The sequence below is a fragment of the Apteryx rowi genome, unplaced genomic scaffold, assembly GCF_003343035.1.
Source record: "Apteryx rowi isolate R43461 unplaced genomic scaffold, aptRow1 scaffold_50, whole genome shotgun sequence".
Taxonomy (NCBI): domain Eukaryota; kingdom Metazoa; phylum Chordata; class Aves; order Apterygiformes; family Apterygidae; genus Apteryx; species Apteryx rowi.
The window spans coordinates 2,954,143-2,974,416 of record NW_020450761.1 but is presented as its reverse complement, the minus strand read 5'-3'; the positions used below and the strand labels follow the sequence as shown (position 1 = coordinate 2,974,416).

General features: G+C 40.2%; 1 protein-coding gene across 1 annotated transcript in view; it reads left to right on the top strand.

Moving 5' to 3' along the window:
• The first annotated feature begins 2,829 nt into the window (after positions 1-2,829).
• The window catches only part of CARMIL1 (capping protein regulator and myosin 1 linker 1), a 200,560-nt gene continuing 183,115 nt past the window's right edge, over positions 2,830-20,274 (top strand). Inside the window, exons 1-2 of the mRNA XM_026079768.1 lie at positions 2,830-2,986; positions 3,751-3,848. Of these exons, the coding sequence (XP_025935553.1) occupies positions 2,830-2,986; positions 3,751-3,848 (255 nt within the window). The remainder of the gene's footprint in view (positions 2,987-3,750; positions 3,849-20,274) is intronic.

Genomic DNA, 20,274 nt, shown 5'->3' with positions numbered 1-20,274 from the left:
GGGGCAGGGGAGGCTGTGGAGCCGGGGGGGGCTCGGAGGGGCAGGCGGGGGGCGGTTGGCCGTTGGCCCCGCCGCTGCGGGGGGAGGGAGGCAGCAGCGCGAGGCGTTGCGGGGCCGGGGGGCCCGAGCGGGGCCGCGGCCCCGGTGCGGGGCTGGGGAAGGGGCTGGGATGGGGCGACCCTCCTGGGCGGGCGAAGGCAGGGAAATGCCCGGTGAAGCTGCGGGCTCGCCTGTTGCCTCCTGCGCCCCTTGGGTAGGGCAGCACGCGCGCTGTCACTCGGTGGTGGCAGGCCCGGTGCGAGCCGAGGGATGGTGTTTCACGGAGCTGTAGCTTTGGATTTTTCTGGGCTTCGGATTTTTTAAAACTCGTTTGTAGCTTTTTCCTTGTGCATGCATGTGAACGAGAGAGGGTATTTTCATTAAAGTTATGCGGTTGTGTGCAAACAACCCCCCCATATCCTTTAGTACAGACTTAAGGAGTCATAGCTGCTGGTGAGGACACTGGAACTGCTGTTGTCACTATTTGGGAGCTTTTAATAAATAGATAATTCACGAAGTACGTTGGTAACCAGTGTCATCTGGGGATAGGGGGCTAATGATTTAGGCCTAGCCCTGGGTACCTTATTCAGGCCAAACTTCCTTTTGGTTTTAGTTGCAGTTTTGCCTGTTGAAGAAAAATCTCAGCATCTCATTTACATTGGAATGATTTACTTGGAGAATTGCTTTAATGACAGATGGGAGCAGGGATTTGTCAGGCAACACCATACATGTTGCATCAAACACAGGTCTTGGAGACCTGACTTAGTTCACGTACACTGTGGCTTTTCTTTGGATTTCTTCAGCCTGTGCTATTGGTGGGAACCTGTTTTAACATTTAGAAAATCTTTGTAACAATCTGGATGAAAAGCTGCTGTTGTCACAGACTTTTTTTCTGTATGAACTAAGTAGCTCTAGTTTGCAGTCCTTTTAATGAACAAAACATGGAATTACTAGCTTTAGCCTATAGATTGACTACTAAAAGGTGAGAAGCTGAGTGTATAGTAGAAGTAGGTGTAATCAAAACCGGGATCTCTTCCTTTTTTTAAAATGCCTAGATATGCTTAAGTATTGAGATGCTAATGCATGATCAGTGCAGATTCATGATGAGCACTTATGCTGATATGTGATAGGTGGGGTGTGGCGCATTAAGAGAAGGAGCAAAGCTTAGCATCCTAGGGGATTATATCCTCTATGGCTTTACACAGTTTTAAGAATTAGCCCCAGTTCTGCCACCGCACCGTCACCTGCCTTGCTTTGTCAGGGATCTTCAGGGGCATGTGGATCTGTTCACGTGGATGATTTGATTTATAGCAGTATTTTGGTGTCTGCATGTTAGTTAGTATTAGCGTGTTAGTATTTCAAAAACGAACTTTTAAAGTAGACTTTTTGGAATAACCCTGTGTTCTGAGAACAGTATGAAAGGATGTGCCATAAAACTTGGTGATTAGACACAGAGATTAGACTAGGAATAGGAGTGTTTGAACTGCAGTTTTTGTTCTGTTACTCACTTCCTGTGTGACCTTTGTCAGGTCGCTTAGGTCATAATTTAAAAAAAAATCTAGTAATCTGGATCTGTTCTTCTGAGTTGTCAGTGTCTGAAGGTAGGCACTCTTAGTCTGAGGCATTAAAAATTAATGAGCACTTGAAAATATGAGCCTTAAGCTTATGTTTCCATCCCTTAATTTGAAAAACTACTTCAAAAGTCCGCTTGCCAACAATATCAAGGAATTTTTCTCTGTTATTTAGGAAGAATCTGTGAAATTCAAATCTTAACTTTTTGAAGAAGTGTTTCTAGCCCTTTCTGGCAGACACAGCCTTATGCTTCCCTGAGTCTTAGCTCCCAGGCCTTTTCTCTCCCTATCACTTTTTGAAGTAACAGTGGTGAGGCTGAAAAGCTGCAGTCATTTGCACTGCTGCTCTTTAGGAGCTGTGGGAGAGCCAGTGGAGACGACAGGAGGCTGCTCTCCCGCACTCCAGGTGCTTCAGGAGGAAGTCCCCTGCTAGATGCAGTACCTTGAGCTGCTTGTTAGAGAGAAGAAACCAAAAGGCAAAGGCTGGGGGTGGAGGTAAAGTAGTAGGGATAGTAGCACAATGCCTTTTTTTTCTGCGATGAGATAGGGCTTTCCTTTATGAAAAAGAATGTGTGGTAAACTTTAAAGTCCTTTAAATTCCCAAACAGGGACAGAAATACCAGAAACAGGCATTATTTTTAAGAGAGGAAGTCTCAAAACCCGGCTTGTATTGGGAGGATTGGGCTGGACTTTCCCCTTCTGCTTTGCTTACCTGGCTCCTTCCCAAGCAGTTGCCCTGGGAGCCCGGCACTCTGGCAGCCTGCCACAGGGCTGCCTGTGACTTGGGGCAGCTTCCCTGGGCAAGCCACTGCTACCCAGGAGCTTTTCTTTCCTCATTGGCAAATCAAAATTCCTAGGGAAAACATTCAGATTTTGCAGAAATAGCTCTTTCTGGCAGAGAGTCACTCTGACCAGGTTTATTTTTGCCTTTCACGCCCTTCTGCCTTCCAGGCAGAGTTCATAAATGATGTGTTATTTGATTCAGTCAGTTATTCTGACTGTCAAATGAAAATTGTTCAGAAAAGCCGCAGAAATATTGTAAAAGCCTTAGGAAGACCTTATTATCCTGAATTTTAGTCTTTAAACTTATGTCTGTATAAGCATGCAGTGTGTGTGGGGGGGGAGGTGGAGACTTGCCTTCTGGAGATTCCAGTTGTAGTGCTGGAAGGATGTTCATGTGTTTGAAAGATTTCTCTTCCTTTTTCTAAGGGGTTTGGGAATGAAACTTGTGGAAGGTGCGAGATTGGCTCTTCTAGCCGAACTCCTGTGTTTGTCTAGCAATTACATCAGTGCTAGTAATTGTATAAGATTTCTGACACAGTTCCATGCGCATGCATTCCCTCCTGGCCAGGTTCAGACCTTTAGGGGAGAGGCTGGTTAGTCAATATGTTCATTCAGTACTTGGCAGAGAGTGCTGTGTGTGTATATGTGTGTGTGCGTGCGCACATATATATGTATGAAATATTATGTCAATTAATGTGATTTTGGGGTTGGTCCCGTGAGGTGGCTATGTAATCATTAGGACTTGGACTTGGACTGGGACCAATACTGGCTCTCACAGCCTTCACTGTACAGCTGTCAGGTGTTGATACCTGGAAGTCTGATTGGTTTGCATTGCAGCTTAAATGTACGAGCACTTGGCTTTCCATTATCTGACCCATTTGGCCTCCCTGATATTAACAATAAAAGGCTAGCATTTTTGCAATACAAGTAGTTAATTGACTTTAACAGGCTTTTCAGGTTCAAATAACAGCAAACTTTGCTCGCTGTGTTTTAGAATGATGAATGGGGAATTGTTATGTTTTCCCAGAGTAGAGCTGAGCAATGCTGAGGCTTGTCTTAGGAATGTTTTTGATATGTAACTAGCACTGGAAAGAAATATCAAGTTAGGTTTAGAATATTGGCATATAAAATCTATAATCTCATCATAATAGGCTTAAATTATTTTGTAGATGACATACTTTATAAAGTTATATTTGTTTTATAGTGTGTTTAGTACTGATGTGCATTCATGAGACTTTCATGAGTGCAGCAGTTGGACAACATAGCTCTGAGTCTTCTTGAAAGCTTGACAGTGGTGTCTTGTTTCCCCTCTCGTGTTGATGATGAAAGTATTTGAAGGTATTTTCTTTTATTTCAGAAAGTGTCAAGGATGTTATTGGGAGGAAAATCAAAATTTCAGTCAAGAAGAAAGTAAAGCTAGAAACCAAGGGAGATAAAGTGGATAACAAAATCTTGGTAAGTATGATATATTGACTCTGATTAAATTTATGGAGGAGTAGCCAGTATTTTTTCATAAGACATTAATTCTCCCCTTGAAAAATTCTTTGTACTGTGTATGTACTATAAACTACAAATGTTACTGCTTTCTTGCTGGCTTGCACAGCAAGTCTCTGTGTGTGTACAAGCATGCACATGTACACACGTGCATCACAGGATTATGTTCAGGGTGGGATATAGTGTTGTAGATTGGTGCTAAGAAATTATTATTAGAATGTGTTCTAAAACAGTTTGCTGGCTTTGCTGTTTAGGTTTCCCATTCACATCAGTAGGAATTTTGAGTGGACAAGAAATGCAAAATCAAGCATGTAGAACTATATATCTGTTGAGAATCTTCTGAGGCTGTTATGCAGTGCAGAATAACAGTAGTGCTATTGTGCTTTTTAAACTCAAATGACTATTTGTACTTTTTAGTATTCTGTGTTAAGTCGTGCATCTGCATTTAAAAGGAATGCTTGCTGTGTGGGATCCTCCATTGTCATTTCTAAAACTGTAGTGGAGGAAAGTGTCAAATTAATCTCACTGAAGTATGCTTTCCTGTTTTCTCAAGAGTAATTTTGCTGGCCTCTTTTGATAAGAAAAAAGATGTAGTAATGAGCTGGTATGCATGTGTATGATCTTGAATATTTGGATGTGCAAAAAGAGATGGAACTTCATTTTCTTCTTTGTTTCGATGCCCCTGTATTGGGAGAACTAGGCTAACAAATACAAATTACGATAGTGCTGCTGTAATATTTTGCGAGATGTTTGAAATTTGCTGCTTTGTTTCAAAAAAATGCTATTGCATGTTTGAAGGTTTCATTGCCAAGACTGTAGTTACAGATTTTATGTGCCCTCCCCATGTAGCTATTCTATTTTGTCTTTAAAAAACCCTTCAGCTTATTCATCAGTTAAGACTTATCTTCATAAAGTGCATGTAGCTTATCCCAGTGCAGTAAGACTGTCAATAGTAGTCTACTTTTTAGTGAGAACAGCTACTTAAGGCATTTGAAATATTTTCTGCGTAATATCTACCCTTTTTATATATAGCTCCTGAGTCTGCTGTTTCTGATTCTGTACTGGAAATAGGCTGACTATATGAATGGTGATTGATCATCGCTATTTATTTGAAAGCCTTGTTTACAGGGGAGGCTGACAGTTTCACCGAAGCAGTAACACTTGATTGACTTTTTGACTTCTACAAAATCATTATTGTTATCGATAGTGAAATATATTGTGGAAATACTGTAATACTCTTCAGAGCTGGTGGGACCAAAAGAATGTCAAGCTTTGAATCCTCAGTGAAGTTTCTGAGAGATGTACTACTCAGTAGTAAAATGCCTAAATATGATGACTCAGATCATTCATGTCTCATTTAAAGTCTGATCTCYTGAGCTCTTAGGTGAGGAGTTTAACCTTTTATAATTGGAAAGGTATTGAAAGGGAGGGACCCTCTTTAAGAGGTTCACATGTTAGTGAGCAGTTCTTGTGCATATTGTCTTTAATGTATGGGGTGAATCTTTCTGGGGGTGAATTGCTGAAGGGGGTGTTGTCTGGTAGAACCATCTGTTCTTTCATGCAAACACACAGAGGATTTATATTGCAAGAAAGAGAGTGTTTTCATGCTTAGGGAAACTGACTGTTGACTGCCAGGGTTGAATCTCATCTTTACTTCTGCTACAGAGTCCTTATGTGAAGCTGTACAAACCATGAATGCCCTTTTTTTCACAAAATTTCTCTAATTGCATGTGTGTGTCTTTTATTTTATATGGTTTCTTTGCAGAAGTGCTAAGTGCTGTGGCTGAGACCAGTGGGGGCTGTGTTTCCTTTTGAGGATACAGAGCTCTCTGAAATGGAGAGCGCTCTGAAGAAATGATACCAGCAACGCCTTAAGTTGGATATACCCCAGATTAGTGGAGGTTTATTGTCTTGACACACTCTTGTTTGTACAGTTGTGTTTCTTATCTGTGACATAGAAGAGGTAGACCCTTCTCTCCTCAAAAGAGTGTTGCTGAAAATAAATGACCTTGCTTGAGAAATATGTGTGCGCTTAATGATAAACACCACAGGAAAGCCCCCAAGGAAATTAAGATTTTTTTTGTACTGCAAGCATGGTTTTAATAGCAGTCAATAAATAATGAATATGGCCACATACTGGCCAGTGAGGGTAAAACCGAGTCTTGAATTGTTATGCCTTGTATGCTGAATGAAGTGTTGGCGGCAAAAGCAATTCGGTAATTAAAGACTATATCCTTAAGTGAATGCACCAGAGGACTTAAATGTGATTGCATGGGCAACCTTCATGCCAGCGCTCCTTGACTCCAGAGAGCTTAGTTTTGAAATGTTAATGTTCTTTTGAACATGGTCTCTTGAGTGCATGTATAATAATGAATTGTTTTGAGATTGTTTTGTTTTTAATTTTATTAATAGTTGGATGTTTACAAGAAAATTAGGTAATGTGCAGTGGGTCCAGCCCTTATAGTGGAAAATGCCAGTTGTTTTCAGTCTAGCTAAACCCCGAGCTTTGATGGAATGTACTCAAGGTTTTAGAGGAAGTCGATCACAGAGCTTGGCACACAACCCTGGCTCCCAAGTCTGTGCTTTAATTAAATGCYCTCTTATCCTTCCTTCCTAGGAAAAATCCAGAAAAATCAGTAACACTTTCAGAAAGGGAGATTATTTAAAAATTACTGCAGTTTGCAGGTAGCTATAAAAACACTTGACTTCTGGTGTATTGGAGTATGAGTACAACTATCTACTTAAGTCATTGCGCTATAGCAAATTCCTCTGATAATTAAGATGGAAATTAGAATTTGAGAACGAAGAAAAAAGTACAAAAACCATGGTGTTGCTTGAAATCAGGCCCTTACATTAACGTAGTGCAGTTGGTGAATCAAGTCCATGTTTGCCTTAAAGTGGGTTTAGGAGCTCAGCTTTGGGTGCCAGGGTTTCAAAATTGTGACTTGAAGTTATGATATAAGCCAGATATTTTTTTACTCTGCATAAGCTTGCTGCTTCAGTAATCTCAATTTGCAGTTACTTAGTTTTTCAATTAGTCATAATGATATAAGCCAGTAAACATGGCAAGCGTGTCTTATCTGCAGCTGATACACTGGGTTGTGTCTCGTCACCCCAGGACTGGAGAGCAGATCAGGGACGGTACCAGGGCAGCCACCCTGCAGCGGTTGCCAGGTAGGTCCAGAGCACGGAGGCAGGTCCGAGGTCAAGCCAGGAAGGCGAGTCAGTGGGTCAGCATCATCCAGGGACATGGCCAGGCGCAGGCGTAGCTGCAGCGGGGCTCGGGCCAGGACCAAGGCCCAGGGTGTGTGCTTAACTGCAGCTCTGGAGTGAAGTGGGGAGCCCCCGTTGGCTTCCCCCAGGTCTTTCCCAGTAGTTGGCACCCAGTTGCGCACCTTTGTCATTTCAGAGCTGCCCTTGGGCACAGGTAGCCCAACCGCAAGGGAGCCCTGCAGTGAGCAGCTGTAGCTGTCTCCCTGTGCCCTTTGCCAGAGGCAGAAGAGTGCTAGCCAAAGAGCGAATCCCACCTTTTTTTGCATTCTCCGCAGTTCTCACAATAGTAGTCTTACTGGCTTAAAGTAAATAAGAACTTGACCATTTTGTAATCAGATTGGTGATTGCTTTGTGTGTGTGGGGGGGGGTTGTTTGTTTGTTTTGTTTTTTTGAGCCTGGTTTCCTATGGGAATAAGGCTTATGATATCATGCCTGAGTGGCTGTTGTGTTCCCTCTCACTGATAACTTCTGTACTTTGCAACTGGTTTTGCTGGGCATGTAGAGTCTCAGTTGTAATGATGCTACTGTTGGTTTTATGAAAAAGCCAGTCAGAAAAAGGAGAAAGTTTACATCTACTCCCTCCCCTGAGGGCCCCACCTTTTGGGACCATAAGGGGTAATGGCAGAATGCCCTGTGTCTGGGAAAGGTTTGTGTTTTGTGTTGTTTCTTAACCCACAGACCTCAGTGATTATCATCCACAGACAAACCCCCATAGGAAATTGGGCTTTTTTAGTTTCAGTGTTCATGGTGGTGCTTTTTTCTTTTTTTTTCCCCTCCAAAAAAACCCATAAGGTGTTTGCATAGTGTTTTGCTCAATATTTCCTAATACAGTTTCTTCCTATCAAATTTATTTCAACTAGTTGCAATCACAGAGAAGATAAAGGCTGCATACTGAACACGTCTGACCAGTTCTTTAAAATACCAATGTCTTCAGGAGCGGTTCATGGCAGGCTAAAATTCCAGGTTCCCTATTACTTTTTGTTTCTTTCCTAAAAGGGAACACTCCTTATCCAGTTTCCTTTGAGATTAGTTTTCCTTTCCAAAGTAAAATTATTTTAGATGTTAAAGATGAGGAAATATTGGCATATCATACTTCCTGCAGATGACTAGGCTGTCTATATATATGGTTGGTCTGTTGGTGGTGGTGCGTTTTATTCACTTATTTTTATGTTTTCCTAACCTTCAGGTCAGAATAGTGTGATGTAGTAACCAAGAGCACTTTATTAGGAAATTCCATTGAGGAATTTGTGTTATGCTGCTGCCCCAAGGTTATTTACATTCTCCTTGTGGTAAAATATCACAGTGCTACTTGGCAGGTACCTCTCCTTGAAATGTACTGTATGCCCCAGCATGGGTTTACTGGAAGTCACTTTGTCACTTTCTTTGAGACTTAATCTTGCTATTGATGTTTAAAACAAAATTTTTAGTTGGCTCCTGTCAAATAGGTTTATATCTGGTCTGTGTGTATGGTCTGAGACTTCACAGTCTACTTCTAAAGACTAATTTATTGAGTGGCATTCTGTTAAAAATCTATCTGTATTTACTTTTAAAGGAGAAAATAACTTGGTCATTCTGTGTGCTGTCCGTTTGGCTGCTGAACACTGCTTAAACAACCTGGCTGCCTTTAGCAAAGCAGCTGAGAAAAGCTTGTACAAGCTGCTCTGCCTGTTCAGCTATAAGGATAGCAATCTCCATGTGGAAACAGTAACATTTTGCACTACCTTAACTATTTTGGGATGAAAAGCTTTGGCATTTGTTTTCCAGTGCTCATCTTTTGTCTTGATCTGTCGATGATATTCCATTTGAATAGAGATGAACTTCTGTATCTACCTAAGTGCAAGTGTGTTGCCTTAAAAATATTCACTTATGTATTAAATCACTAAGAGCATGAAGCTCACTGGGTTATCCAAGGTTACTTTTACATTAGCTGTGTGCAATTTCTCACATTATATCATGACAGCTGGTGTGTGATAATGATGTTAAATATGGACATTTTTTAGAATAATGGTGTTTCCTCTTCTGTGCACAGAACATTGAGTGTTATGACATATATCTTAAGTGTGTGTTTATGAAGATGAAAGGAAGTAGGTGTTGGTACACCCCTCATGTCAGGAAGTCTAAATAAAAGGAGGTAATCAAAAATACTTATATGGGAAAATGTATTTTAATACATTTACAAAGCACCTATAAGACAACAATTGAACTATGGCCATTAAGATTGCTACAGAAAACTGAAATAATAAGAGCACTGCTGGAAAGAGAATTTATTAATCCCATTATGCAGATGTATATTGTCAAATGACATATAGCTGCAAAACAGAAACTGTTTAAAAAATACTCATTTATGTGCAAGTTCTATTGAAATCTACATTTATATTATACACTAATTTATAATGTTACTTTTTAACCTTTGGGAAAATTTACAGTCTTAATGTTTTGATACTGCGGTCATGCATGCAAATATTAAAATCATCTTTGTTGAAATGTTTCCACTTTTAAGAAGAGAAATTGGCCAGTCAATGGAATTGAGTAAGTTGAGAGGAAGGTTTCTCTTTACTTTGGATTGATGGGGTTGGGAATTGCATTTCTTTCTTCAGTTTCTGCTTCCAATCCCCACTTCCAGTTTTCCTCCTTCTCCTCCTCTTCTTTATTTCCACCCTCTCCCTCACTCCAAACATCCCTTATGGATAGAACCTTATGTCTTGTGTTTAAATCAGGGTTGACACTTGTGTAGCTATTTAGAATAATAATAACAATACTCTCTGTGAGGTTGTGCTTGGGCAGTCGGCTCCTTACCCTCAGGTTTGTTTGCATTAACGGTATGATCTAATCTACTCTCTTAATTAAATTGGCCTTTGACCAAACTGAAACAGTCCTTTTTCTCTGGCTACCTAGGCAAAATGTAGATTTTCTGCAGTCTTGGCACTTCTGTGTCCTTTTGAGTGCAGCCCTGCGCAGAGCTGTGTGTTTTCTTTGACACTTGGTTCAAATGTAGAAAGCTTCTTGCACATTTTGAGAATATAGTGTATTTTTTGTGCACTTGGAGAGAATGGTATCATGATTACCTCAGAAGGGCAGCTTGCCTGCACTCTTTCTTTAGTTCCGGGCACCTGATATATGTAGGAAAAGGTAACTAGCCTTTTTGTGCCCTGAAAGTGCCTGCTTTTGTTCTCTCTTACATACTTTTCATGTGAACACCCAACTGCATGCATATATCCTTATCTGTTGTCTGGGAAGAGGAAATGTAAACGCTTTCTCAGCCTTCACAGCTTCTGGATTTCTCTTTACAGTTGGAATAGCTGTCAGGAAAAAAGGAGGGGCTGGAAGCAGGAGTCCACTATGGCTCTAAATGGTTCATGGGATCTTTCCCTCTATCAATTTTTCATAACCCAATAAACCAGTCTGACTTTTAAACTTTCACACTCTTTCCACTTCTTTTACTGCATGTGTAATGTACCAAAGTGGTTTGCTAATGTACTTCTGTTTTAGAGTACCTGATTCTCTGCCACTACTTTTTATGAAATGGAACCTTCCTAAGCAAGGATTTGCATTGAAATCTGTGTATAAAAGCGGCAGAAGAGAGAATATTACCATATAATTTCCCGAAATTTGGCAACAAAAAATAAAAAATGAGTATTAAGGTCAAATTCTTGTATCTCATTCTTCTCCACTGATGGCTTTTTTTTCCCCCCAAAGAAAGGAGGCTTAGAAGGAAACAATATATTTTTATTTGATGGACCAATATAAATGCAAAAACCTTGTCCCTTTTTTTGTTTTGTTTTTTCTTCTCACTGCTTGAGAAAATACTTAATATAAGAAAAGGGACTTCTCACACATGAAGTGTGGTTCACTTTACTGAAAGTGATGTGGAGGACAATAAGTTTGAACTAGGCCACAGGATCTGCTAATTGAAAAGTTAGTGCAGCATACTGTGAAAAATGCTTTTTGTTGCTCTGAGCCCCTCTCTTCAACCACTGTTTTGGTTAAATTGGGGAAGGCCACTGATTTGACTGATTATTAAGATATTTACTTTGGATCACCTGCAATTCTGCTTCATTTTTTCTCATGGTGGTGGCAATTTAATTCTGTGTAGAGTAATTACAGGCCCAGGATGTAAAATTATTCTTTAAATATAATTGCTGCTAAATATTCTTCATATTGCTACCAAAGTCCCCAAGCTGATTTCTGCCCTTGTTCCTGTTTAATCTCTCTCTATTTCCAGAACATCCACTCTGTAGTAGCTCATGAGTGGTATCTTTTTTTTTTAACGATAGGTTCCTTAATTTGAACATTTAAGATGACAGACTGTTGTTATGAAAATTTAATTTTATGAGCCAGAGTTTGATAACCCAATACTCCTGTAAGAAACTTGACAAAATTGGCCTGCTTGGTGAGTGAAGAACTGCTCAGCTTCTGGGAGACAGGATAACAGAGTAAGGTCCTTGTATCTGCAGGTTGTGATTTTTTTTTTAGTGTTAACAAACTGAAGCATATTGCTGTTGGCTGGTGAAAGGTCAGGAGAACGCGTCATATTGCTGGTGGTGAACGTGAGAGAAGTAGTGCAAGATGGAGAGGGAGATGCAGCAACTCCCCTAAGTGGAGGGCTTGTGATAGTGCTGTAAGAGTCAGGTCAGAGCCTTTTGGAAGAGTGATGGAAGGACAGGAGTTCTAGCAAAGAGGACAACGCTTCCTTCCCCCCAACCCAGCTGAACAGCACTTACTGGTTGTTATATTGCTGCCACTCTTCAGAGTGTCTTGCAAATGAATCCCGAGTCATTTGCCTGTGAGAAAGAATACAAATTAAGAGTACAAAAGCCTGTCTAACTGGTGCAAAGGTGCCTGCAGGTTAAAACTAAGAACAGGCTTCTAACTGGAAGGGTTATGTTTCTGGATCTTCCTTGCAAAGTGACCCTTATTTAAAAAAAAAAAAAAAAAAAAAAGATGGGGCCGGGGAGGAGAGAAATGTGGGCCTGACTCTGGGGTGCTGGGCATTCTGCAGCATGTTCCCTTGGCTAATAAATGACACTTGTATCCCTGCATGTAGTAGCAGGCCTGTGTGACAAGTGGATGGGCTTAAAAACGGTGTGCATGGGGATGGAGGAAGGGGATGGAAAATGAAAGCAGTAGAGTCCCTTAGCAGTTCCTATTCTTCATCACTTTTTCAAGCAGTGGTTATGTTTGTGTCTGTGCTTTTAGACAGGTCAATAACTAGATTAATTTTTTTCCCCTTTCTGCAATTAAAGTGGTGGTTAGCTCTCTGCAAGGTAGACGGCAGTGTGTTTAAGACTTATGGAAGCACTTTAATAGCCACTGCTTAGGAAGCTGAGGTCACTCAGAGCAAGCCATTTCCATTTCATGCTCCTAAATGCTTAAAAGGAGCGTGCCAAAGGAGCATGCCTCTAGCATGTCTTTATGTAACAAGCATTTCAGGCACATGCCTCTCTCTTTCTCTCTAAACACATCCTCAGTTCTCTTACAAAACAGCATGCTGCCCTTGTACCTAAAATCTTGACAAACTACTGCTTTTTGGGGGACTTCATGAAATGTTGAGGATTTGAACTAAGTTATCCAAACCTACCTGTTCTTGGAGCCTAGGAGGAAAACAAGGTGGTAATACAGTTGCTACAGAGCAGTTTCTACTCAGAGCTGATTAAGGAAGTTGAATGGTTGTTGACCCTGATATGAATTGGGAGACGGGGCACTGCTGTGTTTGTTCAGGGCTGACCTGTGAATGAAAAGGCTTTTCTCTCTCTCTGCCTTCAAGGCCATTAGCAAGGCCAAAACTATTCACACAAAACTATTGATAAGGGGGAAACCTTTCAAAGGCTCACCTCTTAACAAACACTTGAGCCTGGTGCTTGAGAATGATAGCATCTTAAAGCTGTGGATTTGAGCTTCTGCATTGATGCAGATTTAGAGGAGCTTTGGAGGGATGAAGGTAGGTTAGTATAGATGTTTGGATTTTTAGTGAGGCTAGCTTAAACTGAAGATCTCATCTTTTGGTGTTTATGATGTTGCCAGTAAATATCTAAGGAAATGATAAGCTTGTAGATACTGATGCATTGAACAGTGATGACTTCTACCATCTTGGTAGGTCTATCCTTATTCCAAATTTAAAATATACAATTTTTTTTTAATACTTGGAATATAAAAATGTTTTTAAAATATAATGAACAATTTTCTTTGGCTATGTCACTGTTCATATCTCCACCTTGCAAGTGTCAGAAATGCACTGTGTTCAGGCTTTTAGCTTTCTGTTCTCTCCTCCCAAATGGCTGGAACGCCCACATTATTTTGTGAAGCATCAGTATATGCTGTGCTGAAAGATCATGCTTGTTGCATACGCTATTGGTATCTTTATGCTCCCTTTCCCACCCTTCTGTCTCCCTCTTTGCTGTCGTTACATCTTCTCTGTTTCAGCAAGTCCCTGGAAACTTTTCTGTGTGCAGACTACTGTCAAGGCTTGTGTTTTTTTGTTTATTTTGTTTATTTTTTTATTTTTGGTCTACCCCTTCTCTTATACTAGTATCCCTGTTTTCCCACAGTGTATAGTGTACTTCTCCAATTCTGTTTCCTTCCCTTACACAGGTAATACAAAAATATCAGTATCTCTGAAAATATGGTGGTAATGGGCAGAACTGCATAAAATATAAAAACGGCTGCCATCAATTTATTCTTTGCTCTATTTACAACTGTACCTGATTCAGCTAGCCAGGTAGCTAGTGCTCTGCTTCCTTGTTCTCTGATTTTCATTGAAATTCACTCTAGGTCTATGTTATTTATGTCATGGAAACAGTTTGGTTCATGCTGGCGATTATGGGACTGTTAGTATGGCTTTGGGTTCTTTCCACCTCTGCCAAAGCAGCTTTCTTTGATAATTAAATATTGCTAGCATCTCAAGAGAGTGCTGCACTCGTTATGGTTGTCCTGGAGGGAAGGAAGATGGTATGATATGGACAGTCATCTCTGGCATCGTTATCCCCAACCCTCTGGGTAGTTGGGTTGAAAAAGGAAAACAACAAGAAAAATTAAAGAACTAAAATATAACATGGCAATTTACATATAATTAGCTGATGTGGATTGTGCCAGAGCAGTCTAAAATATTGAAAAAAGCTTAATAATTGCTTGCTCTGTGACTACTGTGCTGGGTTGCCCAATTTTTATGGTTTACTTTTTGCTTTGGGTAGCCGTTTTCTAACATAATTGATTCTGCAAATGAGTTGACCTGTGAGCTTCTCAGGTGTGATCTATACTACTTCCCTCACAAGGAGTTCCCAGCCACTTTTCTACCATTTCCTTGCTTAGCTGCACAGTGTAGGCAAACTGCTAGAGAAGGTGAGTGCTGAGTGTTCTTAGACTTCTGTGTAGGTGCCTCTACTGAAGATTGAAAAGCTGATTATTTGGAGGAGGGAGTGTGTTTAATCTTTAGCTAAATGCCAAGAAAAGTCTTCAGAAGYGCCTCATTTAACAGGGACATGTGTTTTGTTTCAGCAGTAAATAGTTGCTATTTTTTTGCCTCTTATGAATGCCATTGCAAACAGTAAGATGTACTGGTCTCAACTCTTAAAATTTGCATATTCAAATTAGAAAGATTTTGGGTGGTTGCAGAATTAAAGCTAGCTCTAAAAATACCTTGCCTTTTTTCCCCTCTCGTTGTTAAACTGTGTTCTTTGTCAAAAGGCTAGGATTTATTAAACCCAGTAAATGCTTATTGTAAGCCTTTGAAGTATATTTTTTCACTGCAAATGTTTTGAAAACATTTAACCCAAAATACAAAGCCTAAGGATGAGTTAGCTTCCTGTGATATTTACCATGTAATGTTATCCTTTAAAATCTTTCCTGTAACACTATTAGATTGATCTCCTGTTGTTTATATGTGCGTGAAATTGTGTGAAATTAAAATCCTGAAGGTTTTTGTATGGTGTTAATTTATCACAAATGTAGACTTAATGCAATTTTAGTAGGTCTTGGTTCAGCCTGAGTGGTTAACAAGTACACCCAATGTAGATTATTCTTCTACTTTCCTGTTTTATATTTTTATAACTCTTCAGCTGTTTATTTTGGAATTTTTTTTTCTCTTTTTTGGGGGTTCTATTTACTGTCACCTTAAAGATAATATTGAAGACAATTGTTTGAAATGAAGACTGCCCTTAAGGACATCTGTGTTGTTTAAAGAAACATTGGCAAGTCAGCTACTCAGCCTACCCTTTTGTTTCTGTAAGTGTTCCCATCTTCCACTGCTCCCTAGTATGTGATTTGTACGGTGCTGCTCTTCCTTCACCCCGGAGCAGCATTAAGTTTGCTCGGAAAGGGGTCAGTGAATTCTGCTTGACACATGGTGTTAGGGACCTCATCCTCTCTGCCTTCCCAGGTGCTGCTCGCTTGGGAACCAGAGCTACCTGGTGCTAATGATCCCTTGCTCTGTGTAAATGCAATAGAGCATCAGGTTAGCTTAGATCTTAACGAAAGAAGGAACGCTAGCATGTTTATATCTCAAGATACAGCATACAGAAAGCTTTACTGTTGAGTAGCCAAAGCATTGCAGCTTCACAGCCTGACCTTTCCTCACCTCAACTTGTTCATGTGCCAGCGCCCAGAGGAGGAGCTGGAGTAGACTGGGCTGTGCTGGTGGAGGAGGTGTCCCTGCTTGCACAATTCCTTCTATAATTCTAGATCTCTTTCGTGCCAGATACATGAATTTGCATGGTGCTGCTTGATTTCAGAGCTTGATGAGAACAAAAGATTCACTAGTTTAATTCTTCAGTGCACTGAAAAAACAGTAAAAGTGTAAGGGAGTCTTATCAGAGGGGACTACTTTCTCTGACCAGCCATTTCATTATGCACAGTCTGTGAGGAGCCAGCATCAGAAATGATTTGCCAAATAATCATCTGCTAATTATTTTTGTTTTATTAACAGTACTTTTTAAAAAAAAAAAAAAACTAAGCTTATGCAAAAGGGGATATACAACCTGACAGAACTGGCAAAAAGAAGAGAAATAACTTTCTGCACCTCCCTATGTTACTGTTTCTGAAGTGATAATATTGGCTTTTCCTGGAGCATAAAGAAGAAGAACTGGCACAGACAACAGACTTTCAATGAGAAGCCTGGCAGGAGTTAAGCAAGCAGTCTCAGTTGTGCTTTGCATTTTTGTGTTCTCTTAAAATATATTTTTCATGGATCAGGCAAAGGGACTGTTCTAAATACTGTTCAAATCTCACAGGGCTTTAGTTCTCTGTGATGTAATTAGAGATCCTTTGATAAAGGTGTTATTTTCATATTTGTTTATTTATGCCATTGCAGTTACCTTTGAAAGAAAAACTGTTGTAGTATCACTGAGCTGCATGGGTTTTATTTCTATAGGAATACCATTGTGGTAAATTTGGCAAATTGACAGAAAATTGTTAAAATATATGGGAGACCTGATAGAGTGCAAGGACCTCCCCACCCAAGCTGTGTTTCAAGTTGTACGTTAGCCTTGAGGTCCTGTTCTCTGAATTAAGAATTAAAATAATATGCTGAGAAAAATCCGTCAAACATGTAAGATCTTGATACGTCTTTGGGAAGCCACCTGAATTGTTTGGTACAGTGCAGTTTTACTACCTAGTGTCTTGAAGGACACTGAACAAGTTGGATAAACAACTTTAAATATTAGGAGAGACTTGGCCCTCCCTTGAGGAACTGAGGGGTTTTCATAATTGACCTTTGGATAATCTGATTGCGTCGTCTAAGAGAACAAACCCAACAATGTGTGGTCATGTGGAATTTGTCCTGCTGTCATTTAAACTTGGGGGTGGTGGTGGTGGAAATCCACTCAACTCTGATCCGTTACACTTCTACAGTTTCTGAATAACTCATCAGCTCAGTTATGTTGAACTGCATTTACTTAGATGTGACCAAGACCTGATTCTGGTTTGTTAGTTCAACTCTAATCTCTTGCTTCAAGTACAGAGCACTCCCAGGTGGCTTTTGGGTCCCACAGTTGCAGGGTGAGAAGCAGAATGGATGGCTCTATTTGGAGTTTCTTGCACAGCCTGAGGATTAGTGGATCTGTTGGTGCAAGATGGAGCCAGGCCAGGTGAACTGGGCATTAGGTTAATGCTTAGAGCATTTTGAATGCATCGACATGAGGAAATTTAGTATCTGGGTTACAGAAGCCTCCAGCAGTAACGTTATGTTCCTAGTATAGGAAAATCTTCCATTTCTAAATGTTATTATTATTATTTTTTAATTTCCATGTAATGGAAAATCTGTCCTGAGCTTGTTTTAGCATTACATGGAGGTAAAAATTCCTAATAGTTTGCAGTTATTATTATATGTGTTACCACTGTGTGCTAACATTGCTTCAAGCATCTGTAATAGGAATATTGATGTTTTTTCACCTCCTGTAGGCAGAGTTCATGCGTAAAATTAGCATTTAACTTTTATGTGTATTTAATAATGATCCCTCCCATGAATGTATACCAATGAATGTAATGTTATACATACCAGTGCTTTAGATTGGACTGTGACTTACAGAGCCCGTGTATTACATGTTACCTAGTGTATACATACCTCCATATATATATATATATATTTCCCCCCCAAAAAAAGATTATTACCTTCTACTCTTATATTCTTATTTTAAGGTCAGTAGAGTACCAGAAACAAGAGGCAATGAAATCAAATCTTTTGAACCCAGCATGTTGCCTCTTGCATCGAGATGATGTTCAGCTGCTAAATGTGTGGTTTCCCCAGACAACAAGAATATCTCTAGGTTTTGGAATGCTCATTTGTTTCAGTCTGAGCACACTCTTCTGTTGACACTTGCTGTGAAATACTGTAGCCTGGTTTACCTTCTGTGTTTGAGTTCTTGTAGCTCTATTTCATTTATTCATTATTAAACACATGCTTTCTGCTTGTCAAGTGCTGTAAAATCTCTTTCACCGTGGCTGAACCCAAGAAGCTCCACTGAGAAGCTGGAAGGATTATTAATTTTTTTAATTCAAATGCTATGTATTTCTACCTCCCACTGAAGTACCATTCAGTCCGGACTACTTAGAAGGCTGGTAGATTCTTTCTGTCCCATCTTCTAGGCAGTGGAGTCCTGCAAAAATGAAATATCTAATATTTCTGGACTTACATTAAAAACAAAAAGAGTACCTTATGTGTTTGAAAATGTGCTTAGAGGTTTGATAGTATGAACATTCATTTTCTGTTTGGCCCTAGTATATAAAAATATGTGATATGTATGCTATTGTATGTACTTCTATACTAATGTACAGTAACTTGTATGCAGTCCCTAATGAGAACACACGTAGTGCATAAAACTAAAAGGCCTGCTTTTCTGGCATGAGTTACAAGGGTTCAGGATTTGTGAAGATTTGATTTTAAGGTACCCATATTTAGACATCCAGAAAAAAATGTTTTTGGTTTATTCTAAGCTTTATCATTGTTTGAGAACAACAAACAAATCAAGGCTTTGTGTTTCCTTCCTAAACTTTATCTTGTGTAAGCACTGGGTTGTCCTTCTGTTTTTTATTAAACACATTCTGACTCATTTTTGTTATAATATAGAGAGTCCTTTTATTTATCCTTAGATCAGCGTTCTAACTGCAGAAGCAGTCCAGGCATACTTTGTGCTAGTCCAGGACACCAGCTTTTACTCTAAAGGGAGGAAAAAGGGGTTAATTGCTAGATCTTTGACAAGAATATATTCTTCTGCATATAGAGTTTTTGGTGCTGATTCTTCTTCTTGGAAAATATAGTTATGGTAGATTTTTAGCTCAAGTCTTCACCTATAGTTATTTATTTGTTTGTTTTTAAAAAAAGGATCTGATGTGGGACTTTAAGCTTCTTTCACTGTCTCTTTTTTGTAAGATTCACTTCTTGGGTCAAGAGAGGTAGCCTCAGGGCTTCTCATGCTGTTGTCTCTAACACCAGCAGTGACCCTGAGACAGCAGTTTTACAGTTAGAATATCTAACAGTGGAAGAACTGACTCTTCCCCCAGAGAAGAGCAAAGAAATATGTGGGAGGTTATCTGGAGAATATTTTAAAGAAGGGCCAAGGAAAGGGAGATCAAGGCCAGAGGAATTGCTCAGACTTGAGTGAATCTCTCTTGTTTTCTGTATTTGACAAACTGCAGCTGTGAGCCCTGGTCTTCTCCCAGGCTACCTTCTGTGTGGAGGAAAGGCATGAAGCTGAAAAGAAACCGATGGAGCTCAAGTGGCTTTTGAGAAGTTGATCAGGCTAAAAGCTAAATGTTTCTCGACCGTTTTTAGTAAACGAGTCCAGGGAATGGAGCCCTCCCATTCTCCAAACTCTTGAGTTTTATCCATTCTCAATCCTGATCTACTTGGCTCTTCCATAGCTAACTAGTTCATGTAGCATGGCTTTCCTTCATTCTTACCTGGCTAGTTGTGTGTCTGTCCCAAGTCCTATGGCTGGTGAAATAGGGTGTAAGGTAGACCTCGCATGTGGCAGATAGTGCAAGCCTAGGAAACCAGAATGCTGCAAACCAAGCCGACCATGCCGGGCACCAGAACCCAGATTCTCTTCCTGACTTGTACACTTTTGGTCCCATACGCAGTGTGGAAAATGTGGGATAATTCTTTCCATGCTATATCTCCATAGAGAAGAGATGCTGGATTCCAGGATAAGTGTAGCTAAGGACCCTGCCTCTTAGCACCCATGTAATCAGTACCAGGTTGGTAGCAAAAGCACCAGTATCTCTTACTAAGGGATACTTTTTCAGTGCTGTAAGTGCAGCTGTGAGGTGCAAGCTCTTTCTTTCCAGTAACGCTGGATCTACTGGAACACTTTGTTTCCAAGGTGTGGGATCAAACTTGCCTTTTAGTGCTGCAAAACCCCTGAAAGTTGTGGGAGCGCTAACTGGAACTGGAGGACTAATCTGCAGTGAATAAATGATTGGATAAGTTTGTATCCTTACTTCTTCCAGCTGGTGTTGTGTTTACAAGTAATGCTATGGTGTTTGTTTTCCAGGTGTATTTAATACTTCTCTTCCTTGGAAGTCTCAGACATAGGTGCAGAACCCACTATTCAGATGCTTCACTGTGGCTTATTGGATAATTGTTTGAACATTGTTTCCATACCCAAACTTGCTGGTCCTGTGAGCA